This window comes from Gymnogyps californianus, chromosome 13 (assembly GCF_018139145.2).
Source record: "Gymnogyps californianus isolate 813 chromosome 13, ASM1813914v2, whole genome shotgun sequence".
NCBI classification, from domain to species: Eukaryota; Metazoa; Chordata; class Aves; order Accipitriformes; family Cathartidae; genus Gymnogyps; species Gymnogyps californianus.
In genome coordinates this window covers 7,716,037-7,738,266 of record NC_059483.1, presented here as the reverse complement: position 1 = coordinate 7,738,266, position 22,230 = coordinate 7,716,037, and the positions used below count along the sequence as shown (strand labels likewise).

Here is a 22,230-nt window from a genome sequence, read left to right as displayed (position 1 = left end):
AAGAAGAGTTGCTCTCTAAGCACCCAAATTTGGCAGAAGTCTACAAAAAAAACCCCAAACAGCAAAGCAGTTGGTCTTGTCTTCAAACATGTTCTTCAAGTTCCCGGTGTTAGACCAGCCTCCTCCTCCACAATCCAACGGCACCGTGACATTTTGGTCTAACACAGCGTAGCAGCAGAACCGTATCTGAGCGCAGCCAGGCCCCTCATTCCCACCATCTCCCACCTCTGTTAACCGGTCCCTTCCACTAACGACAATACCCAATAGCACATGCCAGTTGGGAACCTCCTGCAAACCCTTCCCACTCAGCCTAAAGTCACATTATCAGAAGTCAAACCAACTCAGAAGATGAGAAGACCCACAAGGATCATGAACAATTACCAAGACATAGGTTAGCATGACACTGCTGAGTGTCAACAAGTTTTTCTGCCCTCTGCATCACCTTATTTTGACCAGACCACGTCCACCGAGCAAACAGGGGCTGTCTCCTGGATATGCTCCCTGGGACACAGCAACTTTCTCCAAGGTTGCAACAGCTCCTCTGCTCACTGCTAAGGAAAACTAGTCTGAGGGAGGTTAAAATACAGGATTAGGCTCCTCAGTAACTATTTGAGGGTATGCCTTACAGTATGTTTACAAGGTGCAGGAGAGGGCTAAGCAGCTACCTTCGAATTCACAGCCCTCACAGAGGGGAGGGCTCTGGCCAGGGGAGCAGACAACCAGGTTGGCCAGGTGATGAGCACCTCTCCAAGCCAAGGCAGCCCAGCTCTGGATGGCCTGTTTCTGGGTCTGGCCCCGTGGTGGCCAGGCCCTGCCTGCGATGCTCTGCCTGGCACAGGCTGCCCACCACTGCCTGCACCCTGTCCTCCACAAAAAGGGTGACACTCCCCTGCCTCCGCAGCCGATGAGCATTTGTAACTGTTCCGACGTCTCTCTCGCTGCGGACCAGGTACAGATTCTATTACTGCAGAAGACAAATGTCTTGAGATTCAGCTATTTCTGATAAAACTGTTTCCTCTGAAATAGCCGCAATACAATCCAGACCGCATACCAGCTGTTAACAGAAACTGCTATTTCTAAGAGTTTTCGAGCACTAGGCAGTCCTGAATAATGTCCTCTGCCATCTCTGGGGACTTTGACTAACGGTCAGCAAAAGACGACTCAGAAAACCCAACAACCACTATTTGACTTAAAGATCAAATAGCCTTCTGTTGACTCAGACTAACAAGCTAGCCCTGGAAAAAAATGGGTCTCCTTGAAAAGCCAAGAGCTCTTGGGTAAATCATCTGGTCTTGCCGATGGGTGCTGCCTTCAAGACTGTCCTCACCAATACCACCCAAAAGTCTGCGAGTGTTATTGATAGCTTCAGACAAGGGTTACCAGCGATGGGAACTGTACAGGACTTAAACTCTTCTCTTTCCACTCTAAAACACAACATACCCTCAGAGCAAGTGCAAAATATATTCAGGGGAGGAAGGGGCCTAAAAAGACAGCTGTTACACCCAAAATATTAGCATCACACACACAGCACTTTCAAGTCACAAGGACAGAGTCATCGCTGAAGACATCGACTCTGACAAGAAGAGGTGCGCAAAGAAATCAAAGGCTTCCACAGAGCCGTGGCACTGAGCTCTACCCAGGCAGGCAAATAATGGACTAAATTAATTGCCTGTAGCATGACACAGCTGCAAAATCCTAGAGGTTTTGACTGCTTTGCAGCATCGTTCTTTCAACTCTACCCCATGCTGGGACTTTAATCTGCAGGGCTGTAATGGTACTATCAGCAAGTTAGAGGCGAGACTAAAAATAAACACAGGACAAGAAAAATGCAAAGCTCCTCCTCCTCGCAGGGTCTGGAGGGAATTTCCTGAGTCAGTCAGACTGCTCGATCACTTGTTTACTTGTTACTATGTATGAATTTTCACAGCAGCGTGTGTGGTTTTCACCGAAGTTTCCAAGTTAAAAATCAACAGGACTATAATGTCGTAAGAAAACTAAACATCACTAACCCTCTCTTGAAAGATGGGACTCTTGCTGCTTCCCTGCCCATGCTGCACACTGCATTTCCAGGGCAAATACTGCATTTCCAGCCCAAATATGAAAGTATTAGGGGCAAAGACAGTCCCTTGGGTCATGGGATGCAGGACACCAGCTCCCGTAGTAACCTGCAAGGAGTCCAGCATCTTACGTGATCCATTACATCTATTTACCCCTGGATAAAGAAGCTGTCACGCAATGGTTAGAAGAGCTGGAAACTTTGTCCCTCTCCAAAGGTCCTCCCGAGTGCCCAGAGGCATTTTGGGAAGGAGCGGTCGGCTCTTCTCCCTGTGGCACCCATGGAGGATATAGCCACGGAGCAGCAGCCACAACAACTGACTTCAGAGCTATATAAAAAGCTGGCAGACAGATTTGTTTATGAAGAGCTAAAAATTAAGTTTGACTTCAAAATAGCGCAGTCACCAGTAACGGCTCAGAGGGTCACATTCTTCTTCCATCTCTGCCTCCTCCCCCTCTGGGACCTTCTCTTCGCCCAGCAGCTTTCCCAAAACAGTCTGCAAACATGGCAGAAATTCCCCACGAGGGAGGCAGGCAGGCAGAAATCTGTGTCTGAGGAGTTAAAGGAATACGCTCATGAAGGGATGCTCAGCACCTCCTACAGCACTAGACATTTTTTCAAGATCGACACCGCAGCAGAGACCGTTCCTATTTGCAGCAACTTGGTACATCAGACAGTACAGTATTTCATTAAAATTTTAGGAGGTGACTGCAGGTTCACAACGCTGTCAAAAGAGAAACGCACACCTTCCCATTTCATGGTACGCAACTCTCCATGTAGCTCTCCTTGTTCACCTCCCCTACCCCTTGAGCACACACCAGAGGAAAATATAAGATTTCAAGCTTTGCAAACCTCCAGCCTAAACCAACATCCTGTAAAACTACGAGTTAAAGGCAGGAACACTTCACTTCCAAACCACAAAGGCTGTAATGAGTGTGGGTTTAATTGGCTGGTACAAGAGCTGCACAGCCAGAATCAGCAGCTGGCAATGAAATCAGCCCTTCTGCACTGCAGATTGCTAAACTTTTGCCCTTGTCTGCAATGTGGTGTGTCACAGAAGTAATTCAGTACTCATAAAAAGAATTACAAAAGTATCTCAGAAAAATAAAATGTTAGCCCAAAACTGGCAATACACCGAGTTTCTTCCCCAAAAGTTTCGAGTTGTACGGGGATCTACCCCTGAACCTAGAGTGATGAATTTCTACTATGTGCATATATATAACATCCTCCATAAGAAACCTGTGTATTTCAGGTATCCCTTAAAATCTGGCCTTTTAGAGCTACTGATTTCAACAGACTCAGTACATACTTAAAAATCTCATTATCTAGAATGAGAAATGAGGTTCTTTGAAAAATCAGTCCCAAATGACAGAAGTCTCTATCAAGCAACTATGGCACATTTTCTTGCTTCATTTATTCAACACATCATTCACAGTTATTCACATGTACGCCCAACATCTCCTTTACAGGTTTACAAAGCATACAGCAAGTTCTGTGCTAGTTTGAATCTAACTTCAGAATATTTGAAGAAAAGCCAGATTAGTGTGGAACAGGATTTTACAGCAAAGCCTTCCTTTCATCTGGTGCAAAAAGCTTTGAATCTCATAAAGCCGATGCAGTAAACTTTCAAGCCAAGGTGTTTCACAGAGTTAGCAGGGGCGCATTGCTATCACTTGATAGCGTTAATGGAAGTTTCACAGTTTACACTCTACTTAAAACCACCCTGTTCCTGAATGAAGAGAGGAACACTAGGCAGAGTAAAAAAACAAATAAAAAATAATAATACAACCCAAAACCACACCAACAAGAACTTAAGGTGATATGTGTATGCATCTTTTAATTCAAAAAGCCAGGCTGACCTAAATAATAGTCGTACACATGAGAAAAGCAAGACAATATCGTCTTGCAAGCAGCTGAGGAATTGCTGCTATCGGCCTCTTCCGACTGTGAAATCCCGGGCGCCGTGCTCAGCCCGCACCAGACAGCTTCTGTCTTGGCTAAGGCAAGGCTCAGGCCAGAAGCTCGTATTGCTGTTAGGAGTGCAGCACTCGAGACGAAATGCAGAGCAGAATTTAAACTCCTCAGTTAGTTTAGTTGTAGACCACAGGCGTACAGTCCACGCCTTTCTGTTTTTACCTGCACAACTTTATTTTAAATTGGGTCTTGTCCCCAGGGCTCCATATTAAAGAAGTTGCTCATACAACGAATCAAGAGTCAGAAGCTTTGGACATGTCAGGACAAATCCCACCAAATGTAAATTGGTATAATATACAGATTTACGCTGGCTTACATGGCACTAGAAACGGAAAGGCAGTAACTCAAACTGCTGCACAGGCTCCCGACGACAGTGATGATAAGCATTGCTTTTTTAAGGCTGAAAGGAGATTCTGGGAAAGGAAGATAAATCAAAACATGGCATCTTTGAAAGGGGAGCAATGCAGGAGCTAAGCCCCAGCGGCTCCACAAACACCCATCTCTCCCTAGGAAAATAGACTTTGGTGTTATTCAGTACATAAGTTTTGCAACAGTTTTTATTCTAGTTAAAATTGCATGAGTGCTCATTAACTTTAACGTTTTGTGCTTTGCCATACCCATACCTAGGAACACGCTGAACCCTGCAAGCGTACGCCTGGCGTGTTCACAGGCGGACTAGTCCCTGCTCACGCAGCCCTGCACCCCCCCAGAAACGGGCCATCGGAGGACGCTGCCTTCAGACCTGACCTTGCAAACACCCAGCAGCAGCCCCAGGCACCACGTCCCCAGCCAGGCACCCCGGCATCACTCGCCCCACGAAAGCCACCGCTGAGCCACCGCGAGCGAAGCGGGACAGGGCCCCTTCCAAATCACGAGGCCGAGACAGACTGCGCGTCTGCCCTCTCAGCTTGCACAGTCTCACACAGAATTTGCATCTGTATTCTCTAAAAAATCAGACACCCCCCTCCCCCCCCCCAAAATCTTGCTGATATGTCGATTATTACAGATGCTGCTGATCAGGTACCTGCACCTATGTGCTCAACTTGCATTTTAAAGGCATTTACTCCTACATTTTGGTGCATTCTCTTGACCCGAGATATTAAATCAAATGCACTGAGCTCAATTCCCTCCATACAAGTAACAAGGGGTTTTATTAGCACACCTCCAGTGGAATATTAACTCCGGTGTTTTGCTGGGAAGAGACTGCATTTAATCTGGATTGCGATTGGAGAGCAGGAAAGAAAAAAGGTCATCAGACCAAACACGGCACCATTAAAGAAATGGGTTAATTATCAACCACAGGTATGAAACTGTGGGAACATGACAGCAACCCAGTCCTGCTTGTGACAATGCTGGCTGTTGGACAAGCAGACAGCGACCCAGATACGTTGCAAGAGGCAAGGGACTAAAGCTCTCACTTTGTTACACAAATAAAGAAGTTGGTTCTGTAATGGGTATCTGCGGGGTATTTGGGGGGCACTGATTTTATTAGCCAGAGATGCAACAGCCAGCAAGGCAGGTTTAATATCCATTAAAAAAAATATTTTATGCCTGATATCAGGGAGCTCTGCAGGGTTCAGAAATGGATGAGACATTTCTTTACGTAACAAGAATAGCCGAAGGCAGCATCTGATATTCCACAAAAGGTAACAAATACCATAAACAAGGTATATAAAGTCTCCATGCTTCCAGGCATAAACTGCCCTCTGCCTACAAGAGATCAGGACACTCTCCCAGGGATGGGTTATTCTTACCAGGGGGTGCCAGTTTCTAATGCTATCTTTTAAAACAGATTATATTAACCAGTATCTGCAACAGGAAAGCAACTGAGAGGACAGCTCACCTGAATCTGCAGTGACACATCCTACGCCAAAGAAAACAGCATCATTCTGGCACCAAGTTAATTTCCGAAACCACTCATGAGAAGAAAAACAAAGCCAGAACCCAGAGAATTTGTAACTGTTACTTTTTTTAAGTACCATTTTAGAGAAAAAAAACAACACTGTAACAAAACGTTAAGCGGCAACAAAGGAATAGCTACAAAAAAAGTCAAAATATCACATCAGCCTAAACCTGCCAAAAATGAAGGGATCATAGCAGGTAAAAGAAAGAAGTATTACAAGAAAAGTGGGTAAAAATAGAAGTGCCAGGATATGACATGCCTTCAAGTTATAGAAGAAGCATCTGGATTGTCCTCAAATCCCCTCCCGACTGCTAACTCAGTAATCATCGCTCTTGAGCAACAGGGTTGTCTCAAGCAGAGCAATGGGGCAACGCCGATTTCTTTTCATCTGATGCCATTTGGGGCAAAGCACCTTCTAGTCGGAAAGGGAACAGTTTGTGCCCTCAGTTTCACAGACCCAGGTGCAGCCCAAAGGTGCCTTTCGGCCAAGTTCGGAGGACGCCGGCAGACTCGCACACAACCTTCTGCTCGCGGCCCCGGGGAAGGACCCGTCTCCGGCCAGGGGAGCTTCAGCAGGGCCACCAAAAAGCAGCTCTGCAAATTAATACGCGTGGTGCAACTCACTCCAGGTGAAAGGAAGAGCACAGAAAGCCTCACCTTGGCCTGTTAAGGCTCCAGAAATACAATTCCCACCTTATTTTCGGAGCCTGCCATGTATTGAGCATTGCTAAGGAGACTCACTTCTCTTCTGCACCCTCTTCTTTCACAAGCCCAAGTGCAAGGCTTGGCAATACATCCTCACAGGATACATACCACACAGCGTGCTGCTCCGTGCAGGGTCACCTGAGCACAGTGATAACTTGAAATCTCTTTTCTTAAAAAAAGAAAACAAAAAAAAAAGAGAGCGAGAGAGAAAAAAGCCTTTTCAATTGAGCAATTTTTACTTTTACAGCAGTTACAGCCAACTGTATGGCTCTGTATCTGGTACCTGCCCATGTATGTCCTTCTGCTAAAGTGACAGCTACAGAGAAGTAGTTGAAAATGTTTAAGCAAAAGATGTTTTGTCATTTTGTGAAGTGTTAACACGGCTCAACGCTTTTAAAGGACATTACGACGACTTAGCTGTGCACGCAGACTTTCCAGCTTAAATTATGGATTTCGCAACGCTCTGAACATCATTTCTGAAAAGCCAAGACCTTGGAGTGTTCCTCCTCTGCTCTCCCTGTGGTCCCCAAAGTCTGAACCAGGGAGATATTTGACTTCTCATGCCTAAGTTAAGGCAGTGAGGGGGGGAAAAAAAAAAAAAAAAAATCCCCATTCAATAGAAAGTTGAGGAAAACAAACCCAAGCAGCTGAGTGTGAAAATTACATGAAGTCCAAAGCCATCAAGTGTGAGCCTTAGGACAGAGAAACAGTCAGGCAAGTGCACAAATGCCTTCCACGTGTTCTGGATGGAAAGAAACTGAATTTTTTAAAGACTAACATGGAAACTGCTTTAAGCAATTTGTCATTTTCAATAGAGGTTCTGCAGCAAAAGAGAGATTTCGACAAGTCAAACAACTTCCTACCGGAGTGGCTGCGTGCAATGTTTAAACTACCTCTTGCAGACTTCTTAGAAAAAGAATATTTCTAATTTTGCCATTCAGGAAGACTTTGAAATGTCACTGCCGTTTGATTTGACCAGTGAAGAGGAAATGCAGAGTTCAGAGAAGGGGAAAACAACGCAAATACCATTCTGTATTTTTCAACTTGGTTTCAGGCAGCTTGGTGAGCGGGTGCTAAGAAGTGTAAATATTGCTTATATACCTCCAAGAGGGGGAAACTTCCGACATATTTTCTGTAAATTTTACAACTTAAAGCTTGCCGGGATATTACAAGGCATAGATGTGAAATACCATCTGAAATAGAGCTGAGTCTGAAACCATCTTTTTGCTAAACTTGAGCTAGAAACAACGTTTTTACAGCAAAAAGCCCTCCAAACATGATCCACTGCAATGCATAATAATGCTAAGGTCTCTTCTACATTAGGGACTTTGAGGAAAAATAAACGCGCAATAAATATTCCCCACTGTTGCTGCCACTGGTTCCGACAGCTATCAGCATTCAGCAGCACTACTGCTGTGTCCGAATACATGAAAGGTCTGTCCTTCAGAGGCCTTGATGAAGTTTTGTTTATCAGTTGGTGATGCTAATGGGAAGGCTTTGCTCAGCTGGGAGCTCAGGAAGGAGCAGACTCTGCCTGACACAGCCCACAGGTTGCTGGGAAGATGCTCGAGGTTTATAAAAACGGAGCACCAGGAGCAGAACAGCAGCAAAAATCAGCTGTGTGACTATTGTTTGTAAAATCTGCCTCCATCTGCAATCAATACAGGAAAAGAGAAACGCCAGTTTTAATTAAAGTCTGTAAGATGGCTAAAAAAGTCCCTAAATTTTTAAAGAAAAGTTTTAATCTTCTTGGTGAGCACATCCCCCCAGACCTGGAGGGTGGAAGGTGCTGCAGGCAGCAGAAACACTCTGTCACAAATCAACCAACAAATTCCTGTATCCAGCACCTCCTGAACCAGGCTCCAGCCAGGCAGCTGATGTAACCTTCCCTGCCAATTCAATTGCACCGTGGAAAAATACTCGTACTCCCAGCCAGGGGCAAGATCCCATCCGGGCAGCTACTGCTACAGCAGACACTGTACCAAATGAGAGAAGAATACTGAAAACAAAGGTTAACTGTGACGAGCCAGTTTGGGAGCCAGGGTTTCCTTGTTTTCCCCAGTACCCTTGCGGGGAGAGCAGGCAGCACCGTTACAGCAAGATGCAATGACAACTCACCCACTCGGTCTCAGGACTCAAACCAGTGCAAAGCACGCCAGTCCCAAAGCAGGGCACAGATGACCAGGCTGAGTTACGCACCAGCTACACTAAATCAATTTGAAATAGATTTTGGTTAATCCACTGCAACCTTTTAACGTCAATGAGCTCTTTGGGATTGTGACAACTTGCCCGGCTTTTAGGCAAACAGCAATTTCCACACTGGTTTAGGCAAGCCTCAGCATCGATTATAGCATCTTTTACATCCAGACAGACAGAAAAAGCCCTCTGCGATGTGCTATGTTAGCACATGCTTAAATTTAAGCACTCTCATTTTTACTGGGGCTTTTCTCGTGTGTAACAACTTCAGCAGATCCAAATCTACACACTAATTGTTTACCAGTCTGCAATGTGACCAAGATATCCTATCCCAGATCAGAATTGTGTAAAAAAACCCACTGTATTTAGCTCCTGGAAAAACTGATACATGTGTATTTCCAGCATCAACTAATATAACTGGAAAATTGGCAACAGAAAACAAAAATAAATGGAAAAGCCACCTTGGGTAGTCTCTAGGTCATCTCTTTTGCAGATAAAAATCTCAGCCTTTGACACGTTTTACAAGCACACGGTAAAAAATCCTATAGGGAGAAGGTTGTATTTTAAATGGAAACACTGTCATGGCAAACCTCCACCTGAGCAGGACAGCCTGGCGATGCAGAATGGAGTTGCTCCAGCTGAAGCAGTTTATCCATTTCACATGTTTTAATGTGGATCTGGGAAGCAGCAGAGCCCCACAGCACAGCGATGGGGAGCTGAGATTTGTGGGTCCACTACCTTGCCACAAGCATCCCGACCAAGTCACGCAGCCTTTGTGCTTGGCTTCCCCCCTCCAAACATCACTTGGGGTCTTCTTAGTCCTCACCCTCCCTCTCCTGCAAAGCATCCAGGCAGGGACAACTCTCTCGGGTTCATGCGCTGCCTGGCACAAGAGGGCCCCAAACTTCATCAGGCTTGAAAGGCTGCCATCATGCACTCAAGTATTCACCACTTCTCCCACCCTCATAAAGGAATGACCTTCTGTTAAAGCATAACTGCCACCTGACTCAGGAATGAGGGAGCTAAATGCCACTTTATTGCCTTTAAAATGCCAGAGACCTGTGTGCATGGCGAAACTGGGCACCTTTCTGAGATAGCGTTTATAGGTGTGCTCTAATTTTCCCTCCTGCACTCTCGAAATGACTCACAGGGAGCAGACAAAGGTCTAGATAGCAGCTGCCCCCAGAATTTGTCAGGAAAAGGGAATCTGGATGTTCTTCAGCAGCCGCGTCACATAACCCAAATAGAAAGAGGTCTCATGAGCGAGCCGTCTTTCAAAACCAACATGCTCCTGCAGATGATTTACAGGACAAGTATCGCTGAAACCATTTCACCACGGGAACACCACAGAAATGAATTCAAATGTTTTTACAGGATCAGAGGCCGCCCGTGCATCTCGTGATGAGGTAATGGGCATGGGAATCGTTCTCGGCCATAATGGTGGTGGTTTCATACTCTTCCTTTTCAGCTTTCAAATAGCTGTGCCAACAACAAATTTTGCCACTTACGGCGAAATCTATGGCATTGGCTGTTTGACAGCCTGAGCTGCTGGAGTCATGGGATTAGTTTCCACTAAAAAGGGAAAAGAAAAAAAAAAAAAAGAGAGACACAAGAAGAGGAGATTCTGGAGCTCTACTGAAGTAGCGTTTGACAATATGAATGCTAAAGTGCAAAAAGTAAACATACATATACACACACACACGCATATGAACACCAGTCACATGTTCCAAGAGCCTCACCCAAGAATTCAAACCATTTTGATAGCTGATACACAATATTTTCAAACTCCTCCTCTTAGGCTGGGTGCTCATATGAAAACTTTCCCCTATACATAACCTCTCCAAGCAGCCAACCCTTGGACCAGCACAGCCCTGGTGTCCTCAATGCCCTGTCTGGATTTCGCTCAGAGCAGTTCTGCGCCTCCTGCAGAAAGCCAGAGACAGACAGTTATTGGGGGTTTAATTACCTCGCTCCACGTGTAGTAAACGAAGCTTTCTGCAACATGAAGGATTTATATAGACTATGGTGAAGTTCAGACAAAAATACACCCATGTGAAATTAGGTCAACAATCTCAGCATGTCCACATTTCTTCATTTAAAAAAAAAAAAAGGAAAAAAAAAGAAAATAGGGCAATACAGCTGTGGTAAATGTAGAAAAGTATTTGTCAGCTCAAATCTCCATTTGGAAACAGTCTGATTAATATCAGCAGATAGTAGGTGACAGGGAGGACTCCATAGTGCATACAGACTATACAAAAGTTAACAAAACACTCTATACCATTGCTAAGCAAGTTTGGTATTTGCACATAAAACAAATACACAATGTTTGCTGGCATACGGGCAGAAGACAATCTAACAAGAAAAAAGCCATCCCCTCCCAATAAACAAACAACTTACTGATTTTCTTCAAGAACAATCGAATCCGTGATCCTCAGAGCCCGCCGCCCACTGTGAACCCAGCAGAGCCCCTGGACGTGCTCATGCAAACAGGCTGCTGCTGTTCCTCTCAACCACAATCAGCACACATTAAGAAGATATTCTATATTAGTCACTTCATTGTTTAAGGAAAAATGCATACCAGGGAAGAGAGAAGGACATGATTCTTTGTTTTGCATCATCCCTCTTTCGCCCTTAGGACAGGGAGAGAACAAAGTCTGGGCTGGACCCGCTGCTGCCAAAGCCCCATCAGGCGTCCTGTCCCGCAGCGCCTTCCCCAGGCACCAGCGCCAGCACTGCAAAGGGGAGACTCAGCTTGGAGACGACAATGTCCCCAAATCCAGCCAAACCACAGACTTCTCCTCCCCAGGCTCGCTGGGGATCCGCTACCCCAGGGCTGCGCTGTGCCACGCATCCCCCGGCCGTCCCCGTGCTGCGCAGGGGAGCCGTGCGGGCTGTCCTCCAGCAACAGCCTGGAGGAGCACGAGTTATTTTAGGCACCACATCCTAACAGGACACTCAACAGCAAAGCTGCATCCTATATCATACATCGATGTAGGCATTTAGGGTTCCCAGAACAAGATGATGTTGGTCTAGACTGCTCTGTCATCAGCTGGAAAGACAGCCACACTCCTGGCTGGCCCTGCAGAAAGCACTCAGCTACCTCTGCTTTTAGAGACGGCCTCAGCATCAGTAACAAATCCAGCAGTGAACAGGGAAATCTTTCCTCAACCTGGTGCTTTTGGTATCTTTCATTTATCTCCTGCTGCCCGTCTCTCTCTGTCTCTCCTCCAGCCATCCTTGACTTCCAGCAAGGCTCCGGTGAATTGTTCCTCTGCAGGTCCCAGCCCCAGGAACATCCTCCTGTATCCCTGCCACTTAAATTGCTAATTGGGAGTTCTACACACACCTTTGCAAAAGGAGGAGGACAGGCGTGTTCCTTGCTGTTTTTAAGAAAAGTCTTTTCACAGTTATTCTGCAGCCAAGGTCCTCACCTGCCCAGTTCAGCCTGTTTGGGAGGTAACTTTCCCCTCTCTCTCTCATGCATCCAAAAACATCCGAGACATCTGTGTCTGTCATCAGTTTGGACTAACACCCACTTAGCGCAGGATCTGCACCACTGGAATAAGCAAAGTTGAACTTCAAAGTTGGGTTTTGGTTTTTTTTTTTTTTTTCAAAGTACACAATATCTGCACAGCTTTGTTTGTGTTGAGGGAGTGGCTGGATTTTAGGCAGCTTCTTTTTCAAAGGCTTTTTGTTAATAACTAAATGAAAAACCCAGAGTTGAGGTTTTCCCCTTAAAAAACAAGCCACTGTGATTAAGGATATGAAGAAAGAAAAGTCGGTCTCTTCCCAACCTAATTGTACTGAGGCACTGACTTCAGGGCTCCAAAATTACAGATGTATAATCCAAGACAATGAACTCTTTAGTCAAGGATTAACAAACCATGCAAAACTGATTCCTTATTCAAATGCTTTGCAATTGTAAGGGCATCTGTTCCACTTTGCAAGTCATCCCAAAGGCTTTGTTTGGTTTTTTTCCTGTTCCATCATGAAGACAGGGCACTTTGCATTATTTTCACACCGTGTAATAAGCGCTATTGTTTAGTCTAATAGGGGACAGTCAATGAAATCCAATAAATATTTTCACCTTATTTTTCTTTTAAGTTATGATACAAACCCTCTCAAACATAAAACCAGGAACTGTTCTTAATCAAAAGCAAAGTCTAAAAATGTAACTCAAAACATCAGGACCTGAAGAAAAAACTATTTTGTTTCTCCAAGGTCTACTAGGGGTAGTTGGGGAAGGAAAAAAAAAAAAAAAAAAAGAATTCATGTAGGTTTAAATAATATTACTAACACAAAACAATTCAGCACAATGATGCCAAAGTCAGGACTGGGGACTAGCAGAGAGAGCGGTGCCATCATTCCAGCCCATAGCAGCAGAATAGCTCTGGAAACCATTTAAAATGTCACAGGAGGGAGGATGGATGGAGTGTCTGACCTTTGGAAGCTGAAGGGTGGATCTCAACAAAAATATCCCAGCTACCCAGAGCCATGCTGCTCCTGCAGGGCCAAGAAGGATGCTGGCCCACCTATTTGGTCTAGAAGGAAAAGTAAAAAAGAAAAATAAAGAAAAAAAAAAATCCAAATCTGTCAACATACCAGCCCAATGTAAAAGCTGCCAATGTGCTCTGGAAACAGGCAGCCTCTTCCACAGCTCTCTATCAGATCGGTAGAAAACAAGTTCTGGACGATAGCCCAGGCTTAGGTTTGTTTCCCAACACCAGATCCTTGCAGGGAACCCCAAACTCAAACCATCAAATGCACTGAGTATGTGGATCTCTGTGGGCTGCCGGCTCTGGCGGGACTCGGAGCCTTACCTGTCAAACTGCCCCAACAGCTAAGCCAAAGCAAGTTGCACGAGACTGAAATATAAAGTGAGAAAACAAAATATCAAGTGTCAAGAGAGACAGAGAAAATGATGATCGCAGTGAAAATTATGTTTCTACACGAGCTGGTCTTGCACGCTCAGCAGCACTGTCACTCAGCACCGAAAAGCTGCTGTTTTCTCTGTCCTGCAAGCAGTGCCTCTGGTGACAGGGTAACAGGAGCGGCTAAGATCTTCATAGATCACAGGGGGGACGACCCATCCCTGTGCCCTTGGTGCAAAAAGGTCACTTAATACTCAGTTTCTAAAGGCAAAAATAAAATTTTTCCACAGCTGAGCTAGAGAAAAACTCTGCAGAAATACAGAGCAGGAGGATCCCGTATTTTGCTGCTCCAGGAGTTGCGACACGGAGCTGGAAGGAGCTCAGATGGGATGGAGGGGTCTGAGTACCAGCCCTCCAAGTACCACCGATTGCTCACGGTAAGGATCCTTGCCTTCAGCTAACGTTTTGCCTCAAACTCTTCATAGTCCTTCTATAAATTCAGGGCACTTGCTCGTACAGAACCAGTACTCCATGCTTTTCACCAAGAAATTTAAGTCGCTTGCAGCACGCAAAGATCAAAACCCACATGCCTTGATTTACGAGTTCCAGTCAAAGTCAGACGAAGTGTAAAAAAAACCCCAAACACCTGAAATAACTAGCAAGCATAGCTTGTGTCTGGACTAAAGCAAGGGAATGTAAATAACAAACCTGGTCAATTAGTTTAAAAAACGTCAACAGAGGTGCCAAGGATCCTACCCTTGCCCACAGCTCAGACCTTGCTAATGTGATAGAAACAGCCCTTGAGGCAGCAGCATCTTCTCAGTTTCCACTTCACCTTCAAACTGAGCGATGCTGAAACCTAACGAATGAGGGATGTGTTGGCCCAAATCATCAGCTCTGCACAGTCACAAGTCTGAAGACCTTTATTTACACCTTAATGTAGCTGCCCTTGGGCAAATGTTTTCCCTGTCAAGGGAGTAAGGGTATTTCTCAGGCATCAGATAAAAGATATACAGAAACACTCAGAAGAGATCCATGAATGACTGCAGCCTGAACCAGAGAAAAAAATGACAATCCCAAACACGGGAACGCAATGAGCTAGTGATGGTTTGGCTTTCAAACCTGTTAAAAGAAGTTCTTAAATTTCTAACAAAATATATGGAAGATGAATCTTAAATCTCACAAGAGCAGGTCAATAATTCACTCATGGAGGAGTTGTAACTTGGTCTTAAAAAATAAACCGAAACACCACACAGGATGGTGTTAACATCTTATTTTGCAATGATGTTGAATGACTGCTCATAATTAGACTATAATTGTGATTTAATTGCTCTGTGATCTGACTGGCCATAGCGAGGAAGCCTGGAGTCCCATCTCAATGGGTGCAAAGATTAACCTTATTGTGGAAAACATAATCCCATTTCACGCCATTAAAAGGATCATATCAATTCCTGAAAATTTTTATAACAGCAGAGATGTGGCACTTAGGCTCTAACGTCCATCTCTGGGGGTGCTACCTCACGGCTCTGGAGAGGATGGATGACTGGTTTGCCGCAAGCAGGATCAACTTCTAAATCCTGACAAGTACTACACCGTAAATTCAGGCATAGTAAAGGTAAGGTCTTCCTCACAGCAGTATTTTAATACACAGACATACACACTTCACGACTACTAAACGCAGTACTACTTTAAAGAAAGAAGATTACTGATTTGTAGCAAAATATATTAGAAGTGAAGCGAAAAAGAGATTCTGCCTTTTTTTTAATTTTACGTTTCACTAGCGACTAGCCCTGCGCAATGCTCATCCCAGCAGGTCAGTGTTGAAAACAGGCCTTACAAATCTAAAATGCAGGAACATCTCCCAAGTTTTCGGATGGCAAAGGTTTCACTCCACTTCAAATCCGCCTGGGTCCTAAAAGAATTTGGGTCCAATGGAAAACGACTTACAGAATCCACTGTGCAAATGACTGGCACTCAGCTACGCAAAGACTAAAGGAAAACACTTTTTGGAGCTCATGCATGATGCTGCAGAAGTAAACTCCTAGGAACAGCAAGAGCTCGCTCTCTAAACAGCTTTTCCCTTTGCTGGCCCAACGGAGGCAGCTGCCCGTACATTAAACCGAACGCAAGCTCTGCTACATCTCAGGGAGGTACGCATGCATCAGCGCTCGCTTTCGGTCTCTGCAGTGCCAGGCACCGGCTTAACCTACTTAGCGTGGGATGTTCAGTGTCACCCACCACCAAAGTGACACTCTGCTTCCTAGTGTTTGCTAAACTACTGAACACACAAAAATTTACAGATGCCTCAACGTTTCTTTCTTTTTTTTTTTTTTATGTTCTACAAAAAAAAAAAAATATCCAAGACAGCAATTCTCTCACAAGCTCTCTCAGGAAAATAGAAAGAAAAGGTCCAAATACCAGCTCATGCAAACTTTTTGAAAGAAGCTGGTTTCACTCGGACTAGTACGTGTAACTGATACCAACGTTTCATGATCGCCTTGTATAGCAAATGCCAGCCTGACATTGAAGCGTTGAGTCACTGCACCGTATTTCAGAATTTATCGCAGGGTCAAGTTAATGTTTGAAAAGAAACAAATGCAGCTGATAGCGCTGGGTAAACAGCGACCGTTTCTGTTTGGGATCACGCCTGCTCCTGTTTGCCCTCTGTAGGGCTAAAAAAAAACCCCCAAAACCACAAAAACCCCACAACTCCTCCCTACTGTGGGATCATCCCAGCTGCAAAGTACTATGAAAATTATTAATTTCATAAACTGATCCCAACAACTCCTGGTTTCAAAGCGATTGGTCATTTAGAGCTTGGGATCTTGAGACTTTTTAGGGAAGCAAAGCATTGAACTGAGAACTAAAAAACAATTTAAAAATAAGCGTGGAAACACACTAACTTTGACAGTTTCCCATACCAAGAATCTGGCTTGGTATGACTTGGCACAGGTCATCTAACTAAAGAGAAAAAAAAAAAAAAGGGGGGGGAAAAAAAAAAAAGGCCGCAATCTGAAATCTCTCTGAATGTGCCCATCTCTTACTGGAGAAGAAAGAAAACCCAGATACCTTGCCTTAAACAAAACACGATCAATTTTTTATAGATACAGCCTTAATGCTTCCCTTGTGAAGAACGGCACGATAAACTTTTGTTCTGTTGTGCTGGACTCTGTTAATCGAGATACATAAGAAGAAACAGTGTGCCCAATTTTATTATTGATTTATCCAAGTGAGCTATATATTATCGATTTATCCCAAGTGAGCTATTTTGAAAAACGTGAAGTGTATTCAAGGAAGCTACAATATTCACAACACAGCCGAGAAGTCGTTGTGTTAAGGCAATGTCAGCTTTACACAAGAATATGCGACCATTGCTCCTATAATTCAATCTATTAATTCTATACTCTCAGACCAAGTAATAATAAAAATGCATTTATTAACTCCACAGGAGTTAATTGCCAATTTCATCAGAATTTAGGCACAGATGTAAGATGGAAACAGTCAGTCATAAAAGCAGTACATGTTAACTGAGGTTTTTTCACACATTTGACAGTTCTGAAAGTTACTAAGATACATGGCAGCAGATTCTTCCCCTCTCTCCCCAAAAACCAGGCAACTATAGCGGTATATTTTTTTCTCAAACGTAATGCCAAAAAAGGGTGCATATGGAGAAAAGAAAGGGAAAGCTTTGTTAAAGTTCTTTAGCTTTCCTCACTCTTTCTCACAGGGTAAGCGAAGGACCAAGAAATCCCGTATGAGCAGTATTAAATACTGTTATTCCAATTAAGAGAATTCATATAGGTTCCCCCTTTTTGTACTTTGTGGGAACCTATTCAAACTTACGACTCACAAAAGCAAGAAAAAATACTGCATGTGGACTTGTAAGTCTATAAACCCTAGTTTAATGATAAAGCCTGTGCATAGCCTATTCCACCTATGTTTCACATCCTAATCCCTTGTCTTCCACTAGGTGCAAGGTCAGAACAGTTATTTTCTCTGTTCATGCATGCAGATGACTGACTTATTTCTAGTAGATTTCCTGTTTTTCCAGCCTTGTAAATGTCATACAAAATAGACAAGGCAATAAAACGTATACATTTCCAGGCTAATATTGCCCTAGCACTTCAGCACCAGTCGACTAGGCACTACGAACTGGGAAAAGGAGGAGAATCACAGTTAAAAATGTGTTTACAATCTTCACACTCCTTTGCTGTCTGCGCTAGTGCCACACACCTCCTGTTGAACGACAGTTGCCATCCCCATAATGAGATTTTTAATCAACATAGAAGTGATGCATTTTAATTAAAACACTCTCCTCTTCTACGCTTATGATCCTGATCCACGAGGGAGCTCCCCGCTCTGCGCAGAACAGCACGCAGATGCCAGGCTATCATTGACAGACACAGGGAACTGCTTTCCAGACCACAAAAATATTTAATGATTTTTAAAAAAATATATATATTTCTATTCTACGTTCCTGTCTAATAAAGCATTTTTAAAAATAAAAAGCAGGGGGGGGGGGGGGGGGGGGGGGGGGGGGGGGGGGGGGGGGGGGGGGGGGGGGGGGGGGGGGGGGGGGGGGGGGGGGGAAGGGAAACTACAATCCCACAGTAACCAGGGACTTGGTTCTCACCTCTGGATGAGGATGGTCTAAGGTTCAAGTGTCTGCCCTGACTCCAGGCAGGGTTTTAAACCTTCTCCCAACTTCCAGGTAAACCCAACCAGTATGCTAAAACTCAGCTCTCTGCCCCTTCTTTTGACCATATCCTGGAGTTGAGACACATTTACCACTAAATGCTGTCATTTCTGGTATATTCCCATGACATGTTTCTATTTAGATTAACTAGTGTTTCCAAAATAACAAAAAGTTTAATAACAAATTGCTTGGTTGGGAAGGGCTTTTTTCACACACCTTCCTTCATCCACCAACACCGATCCCATTGCAACATCAGAAGCTGTATTTTAACACTTCTGCTAAAACAATCAGTATGCAAAGAAAAACCTGCCTAATTTCCTCATACTTTTCTTCATGCTTTTCTCCTCCTCCCGCCTGGGCAGGGAAACCAGCAGGCTCAGTTTCCCTCCCCACTTCGCAGTGAAGCCGAGAAAACGCAGGAGGGAAAATACGCATTTGTTTAAAGAAAACTGTTTTTGTTAGTTCAACACTGTTTGCTGGAATATTTCTACTGACTCTTGGAAATGACTAACAAGTAGCCACGCTTCAGCACATCAGCTCCGGGGCAGTTTTGAGCTGACGTTGCCCCAGAAAGGGGAGCAGGTGGCGGAGGGGGATTGCACAGCCCAGCCCAGCCACGGCTCAGCTCCTCTCCGACACCCCATCGCTGCAATCTGCTCCAGCACCGGAGGTTTGAAGGATGGCTGTGAAACACGTGCCTGCGGCCCTCCTCCTCTGCTCACCGGTGAGGCTAGGGACAAGACTTTAGGTGACGGTCCTGCCAGCTGGCCATAAATTTTCTCTGCAGCAACCAGCTGGGTTGAATCAAGTACAGCAAAAAAACCCCTCTCGCACCACCAGCCACACAGCAAAACCCCCAACTTTGGGATGCATACGTGTCTGAATGACAAATAAACTTTCCCCTAAGGAATCTCTTGGGCGACTGGAAGAAAACTTGCCTTCCTTCCTCCCTCCACTTGGAGCTGACCCCGGGGTGCTCCTCCATCCCGCACACCTCCAGGTGTCCGGCTGCAGCCCTGCTCATCCTGCCCATGCGACCAACCTCAGCGGCTGCGGCAACACTAACAGTTTCCTGGAACTAACTTCAAGTCCTGCCCTAGAAATTACAAGCCCATTAGCCAGGCCTGTTACGCTAACCTGTTGAGCGACTGTTGCGTGTACACGGATGTGAAGCGGCTTTTTTTTATTTTTTTTTTTCCCCATCTCGCATTGGAGGCCTCTTCCTATCCTCTTCCCCAGCCAAACGGGAGAGCTACCCGTGCATGCCTTCACCTGCGCGCTGCGGGGCTGGGAGCACGGATGTGCCCTCACCTAGGGCAAACGAGGGGAAAGAAAAGCAAACCCGAGCTGACTTTCAGCCAGAGAGGGGAATTGCCCTCGCAGGAGGGTCACAGCTTTTCCCTTCCCAAGGCGGGCAGCCGGCAATCACATGCTGCACTTTTTCAACAAGACTCCAGTCATCACCCAGCAGAGCGGCTGCTCAAAAGGATGCTCAGCTGCTGGAAGAGGGAATCTCTCCCACATTCCCCCAGCTGCGGGTCTGCCTTGGCCGCTCCAGGGGTCAGCCCCGGCCACAGGGCTCCCCCCGACACCCCTGGGTGCCCCCGCAGGGAGCGCTGGAGGCTCCGCGGTGCCTTAGGGAAAGTCTCACGCAATTGCTCGCTGGGCTTAACGCAGGCCAGAAAACTGCAGGGAGACTCCAGACTGAGCCAGGACGATAAGGTGCCTGTGCATAAGTACAAGGGGTAAAGGTGCGCACACCAGCGTGCGCAAACGTACGCGCAGTGCGTGAACTCCTTTCGGGGTCCTGTGCTACCCCGAAGGGCTAATATTCCCCTCTCCCTTCCGTACCGCACTCGCCCTTGGCCACCCGGCACCACAGGAGGGGCCATTCACCTCCCCCGCGGCCCCGTGGGCAGCGCGGAGTGGGTGTGTCCCCCCCCCCACGCCCCGTCCCTCCGCGGCTCCGTGCCCGCACCCGTCCCGTTCCCGCTCGCACCTTGTCGGACGGCTTTCACCACGATGGGGTCCTTGCAGCTCCGGATCACTTCCAGCACGTCGTAGCGCGGCAGCCCCGAGACGCGGACCCCCTGCACCTCCAGCAGCAGCTCCCCTTCGCTCAGCGCCGCCTCGCCGTCCCCCGCCACCGCGCCCGCGTAAGGGAACTCGCCGTGCTCCGCGCCGCCGAGCAGGGCGAAGCCCAGCTGCCCGCCGGGCCCGCGGGTGAGCGAGCACTGCCGCACCCGGCTGGCCCAGTGGTTCTTCTTCTGGACGACGCGCGACATGGTGCTGCGCGGCCCTCCGCGCCCGCGGAAGCGCGGTAAGCAGGTGCGCAGGGGGCGCCGACCCGCTGCCTCATAGACCGCGCCGCCGCCGCCGGCCCCTCAAGCCATCACCGCCGGCGCCGCGCCCCGCTCCGGCCGCGCGCGGCCCGCATGGCTCCGCGCCCGCGGAGGGCGCGCGCCCGCCTCCCGCCCTCCCCTCCGCGCCGTCCCTCTCCCGCGCTATTTAAAAAAAAAAAAAAAAATTAAAAAAAAAATTAAAAAGCGCTGAAAAAGCAAATCCGGCTGGTCCTCGCCCTCCCGCGCTGCTGTTTTGTTTTGCTGCCCCTCTCCGCGGGCGCTGCGCGGGGCGCGGAGGCGGCGCGCGGCGCCTTTAAGGCGATACAAAGACCCGTTTGTTTTGTTACACTTCGGTCCGTCCCGCTCCGCCGCGCTCCGCGCCGCCGGCGCAGGCGCCCTCGCACACCCCGCCCCGGCCCGGCCCGGCCCCCGCCCGCCTCCCCGCCCCCGGCACGGCCCGGCCCGGCCCGGCCCGGCCCGGCCTTCCCCGCGCCCCACGTGCGAGCCCCGGGCCGGCCCCGCTCCCTCCCCGCTTCCCCCCCCCTCCCCCCGCCCCGGCCGCGGTGGCGGTGCGCGCCCCGGTTCCAAGGACCCCGCTCCCACGGATAACTTTTCCGACGGGAAAAGTCGGTGCCTGGGCACCCCGGGCGGAGGCTGGGGCGAAACCCTTGGGCAGAAAGAATTCCTCTCTGAGAAGGGGCTGGGGAGCGCAGGCGGGTCTCCCCCGCACACGGCTCCGCTGAGGGCTCCTGGAGAAGTTCAGCCCCTGGAGATGCTCGTGTTTCAGGGGAAGCGGGCTGGTAATCCTTTGCCTTCCCGGCAGGATTTTGAGGATTTTCCAAGTTGCAAACCTCAGGGATCGCCGCTCACCTGTGCTTTCCAGGGGGTTGTTACGGGAGGGGACACAAAGTAGAAGTCCCGAGGAAAAACTTGCACAAGCCTGTCATTAAAGTGCTTAGGGGAAAGCGCTTGCACAAGGCTGGGTTAAAGCCATACTCATATCCTTAGTTCTCCACTTTTTGACTGAGTGCTTGAATTTGTGATGTTAATAATGTTCTCGCATTTTATTTTCCCCACGGAATTGTTTAGAAGCTAGACAGACCTATAGCGAGGTCTGTCTGCTGGGGAAAGGGACATGCGTCCATTTGTTTGCCCTTGGCCAAAGTTACCCAGAACTGGTGCAAAACTCAAAAGGTGAAAATAAGTAAGCGTGCACGTACCAGCTGTCCCTTCCAGGTCATGCTCCATGCTTCCAAACCTGAAAGCCAGGCCTCATTTTGAGCAGTCTTATGCATGAGCGAACCCCTTCCAGCAAGGAATTCAGTTGTCAGATGTGTGCGTGCTCTATTTTGCTGCTAATCGGGACTGAGAAGTGACACAGGGAAACAAAGAGCCTGGTCTCGCTCCCTGCGCTGCCCGAACGTGCGCTCTGCCGGTACAGCCCGCAGACTTTTGCTGCCGTTCACGTTGCTCTCCCATCTCACATC

At 47.1% G+C, this 22,230-nt stretch overlaps 1 protein-coding gene across 15 annotated transcripts in view; it reads right to left on the bottom strand.

Moving 5' to 3' along the window:
• MAGI1 (membrane associated guanylate kinase, WW and PDZ domain containing 1) overlaps window positions 1-20,693 on the bottom strand; it is a 359,845-nt gene extending 339,152 nt beyond the window's left edge. For all 15 annotated transcript variants that reach the window (XM_050904374.1, XM_050904375.1, XM_050904377.1 and 12 more), the window contains exon 1: window positions 20,401-20,693. In XM_050904374.1, coding sequence (XP_050760331.1) covers window positions 20,401-20,686 — 286 coding nt within the window. In that variant the 5' untranslated portion in view covers window positions 20,687-20,693. The remainder of the gene's footprint in view (window positions 1-20,400) is intronic.
• Between the last annotated feature and the right edge of the window lie 1,537 nt (window positions 20,694-22,230).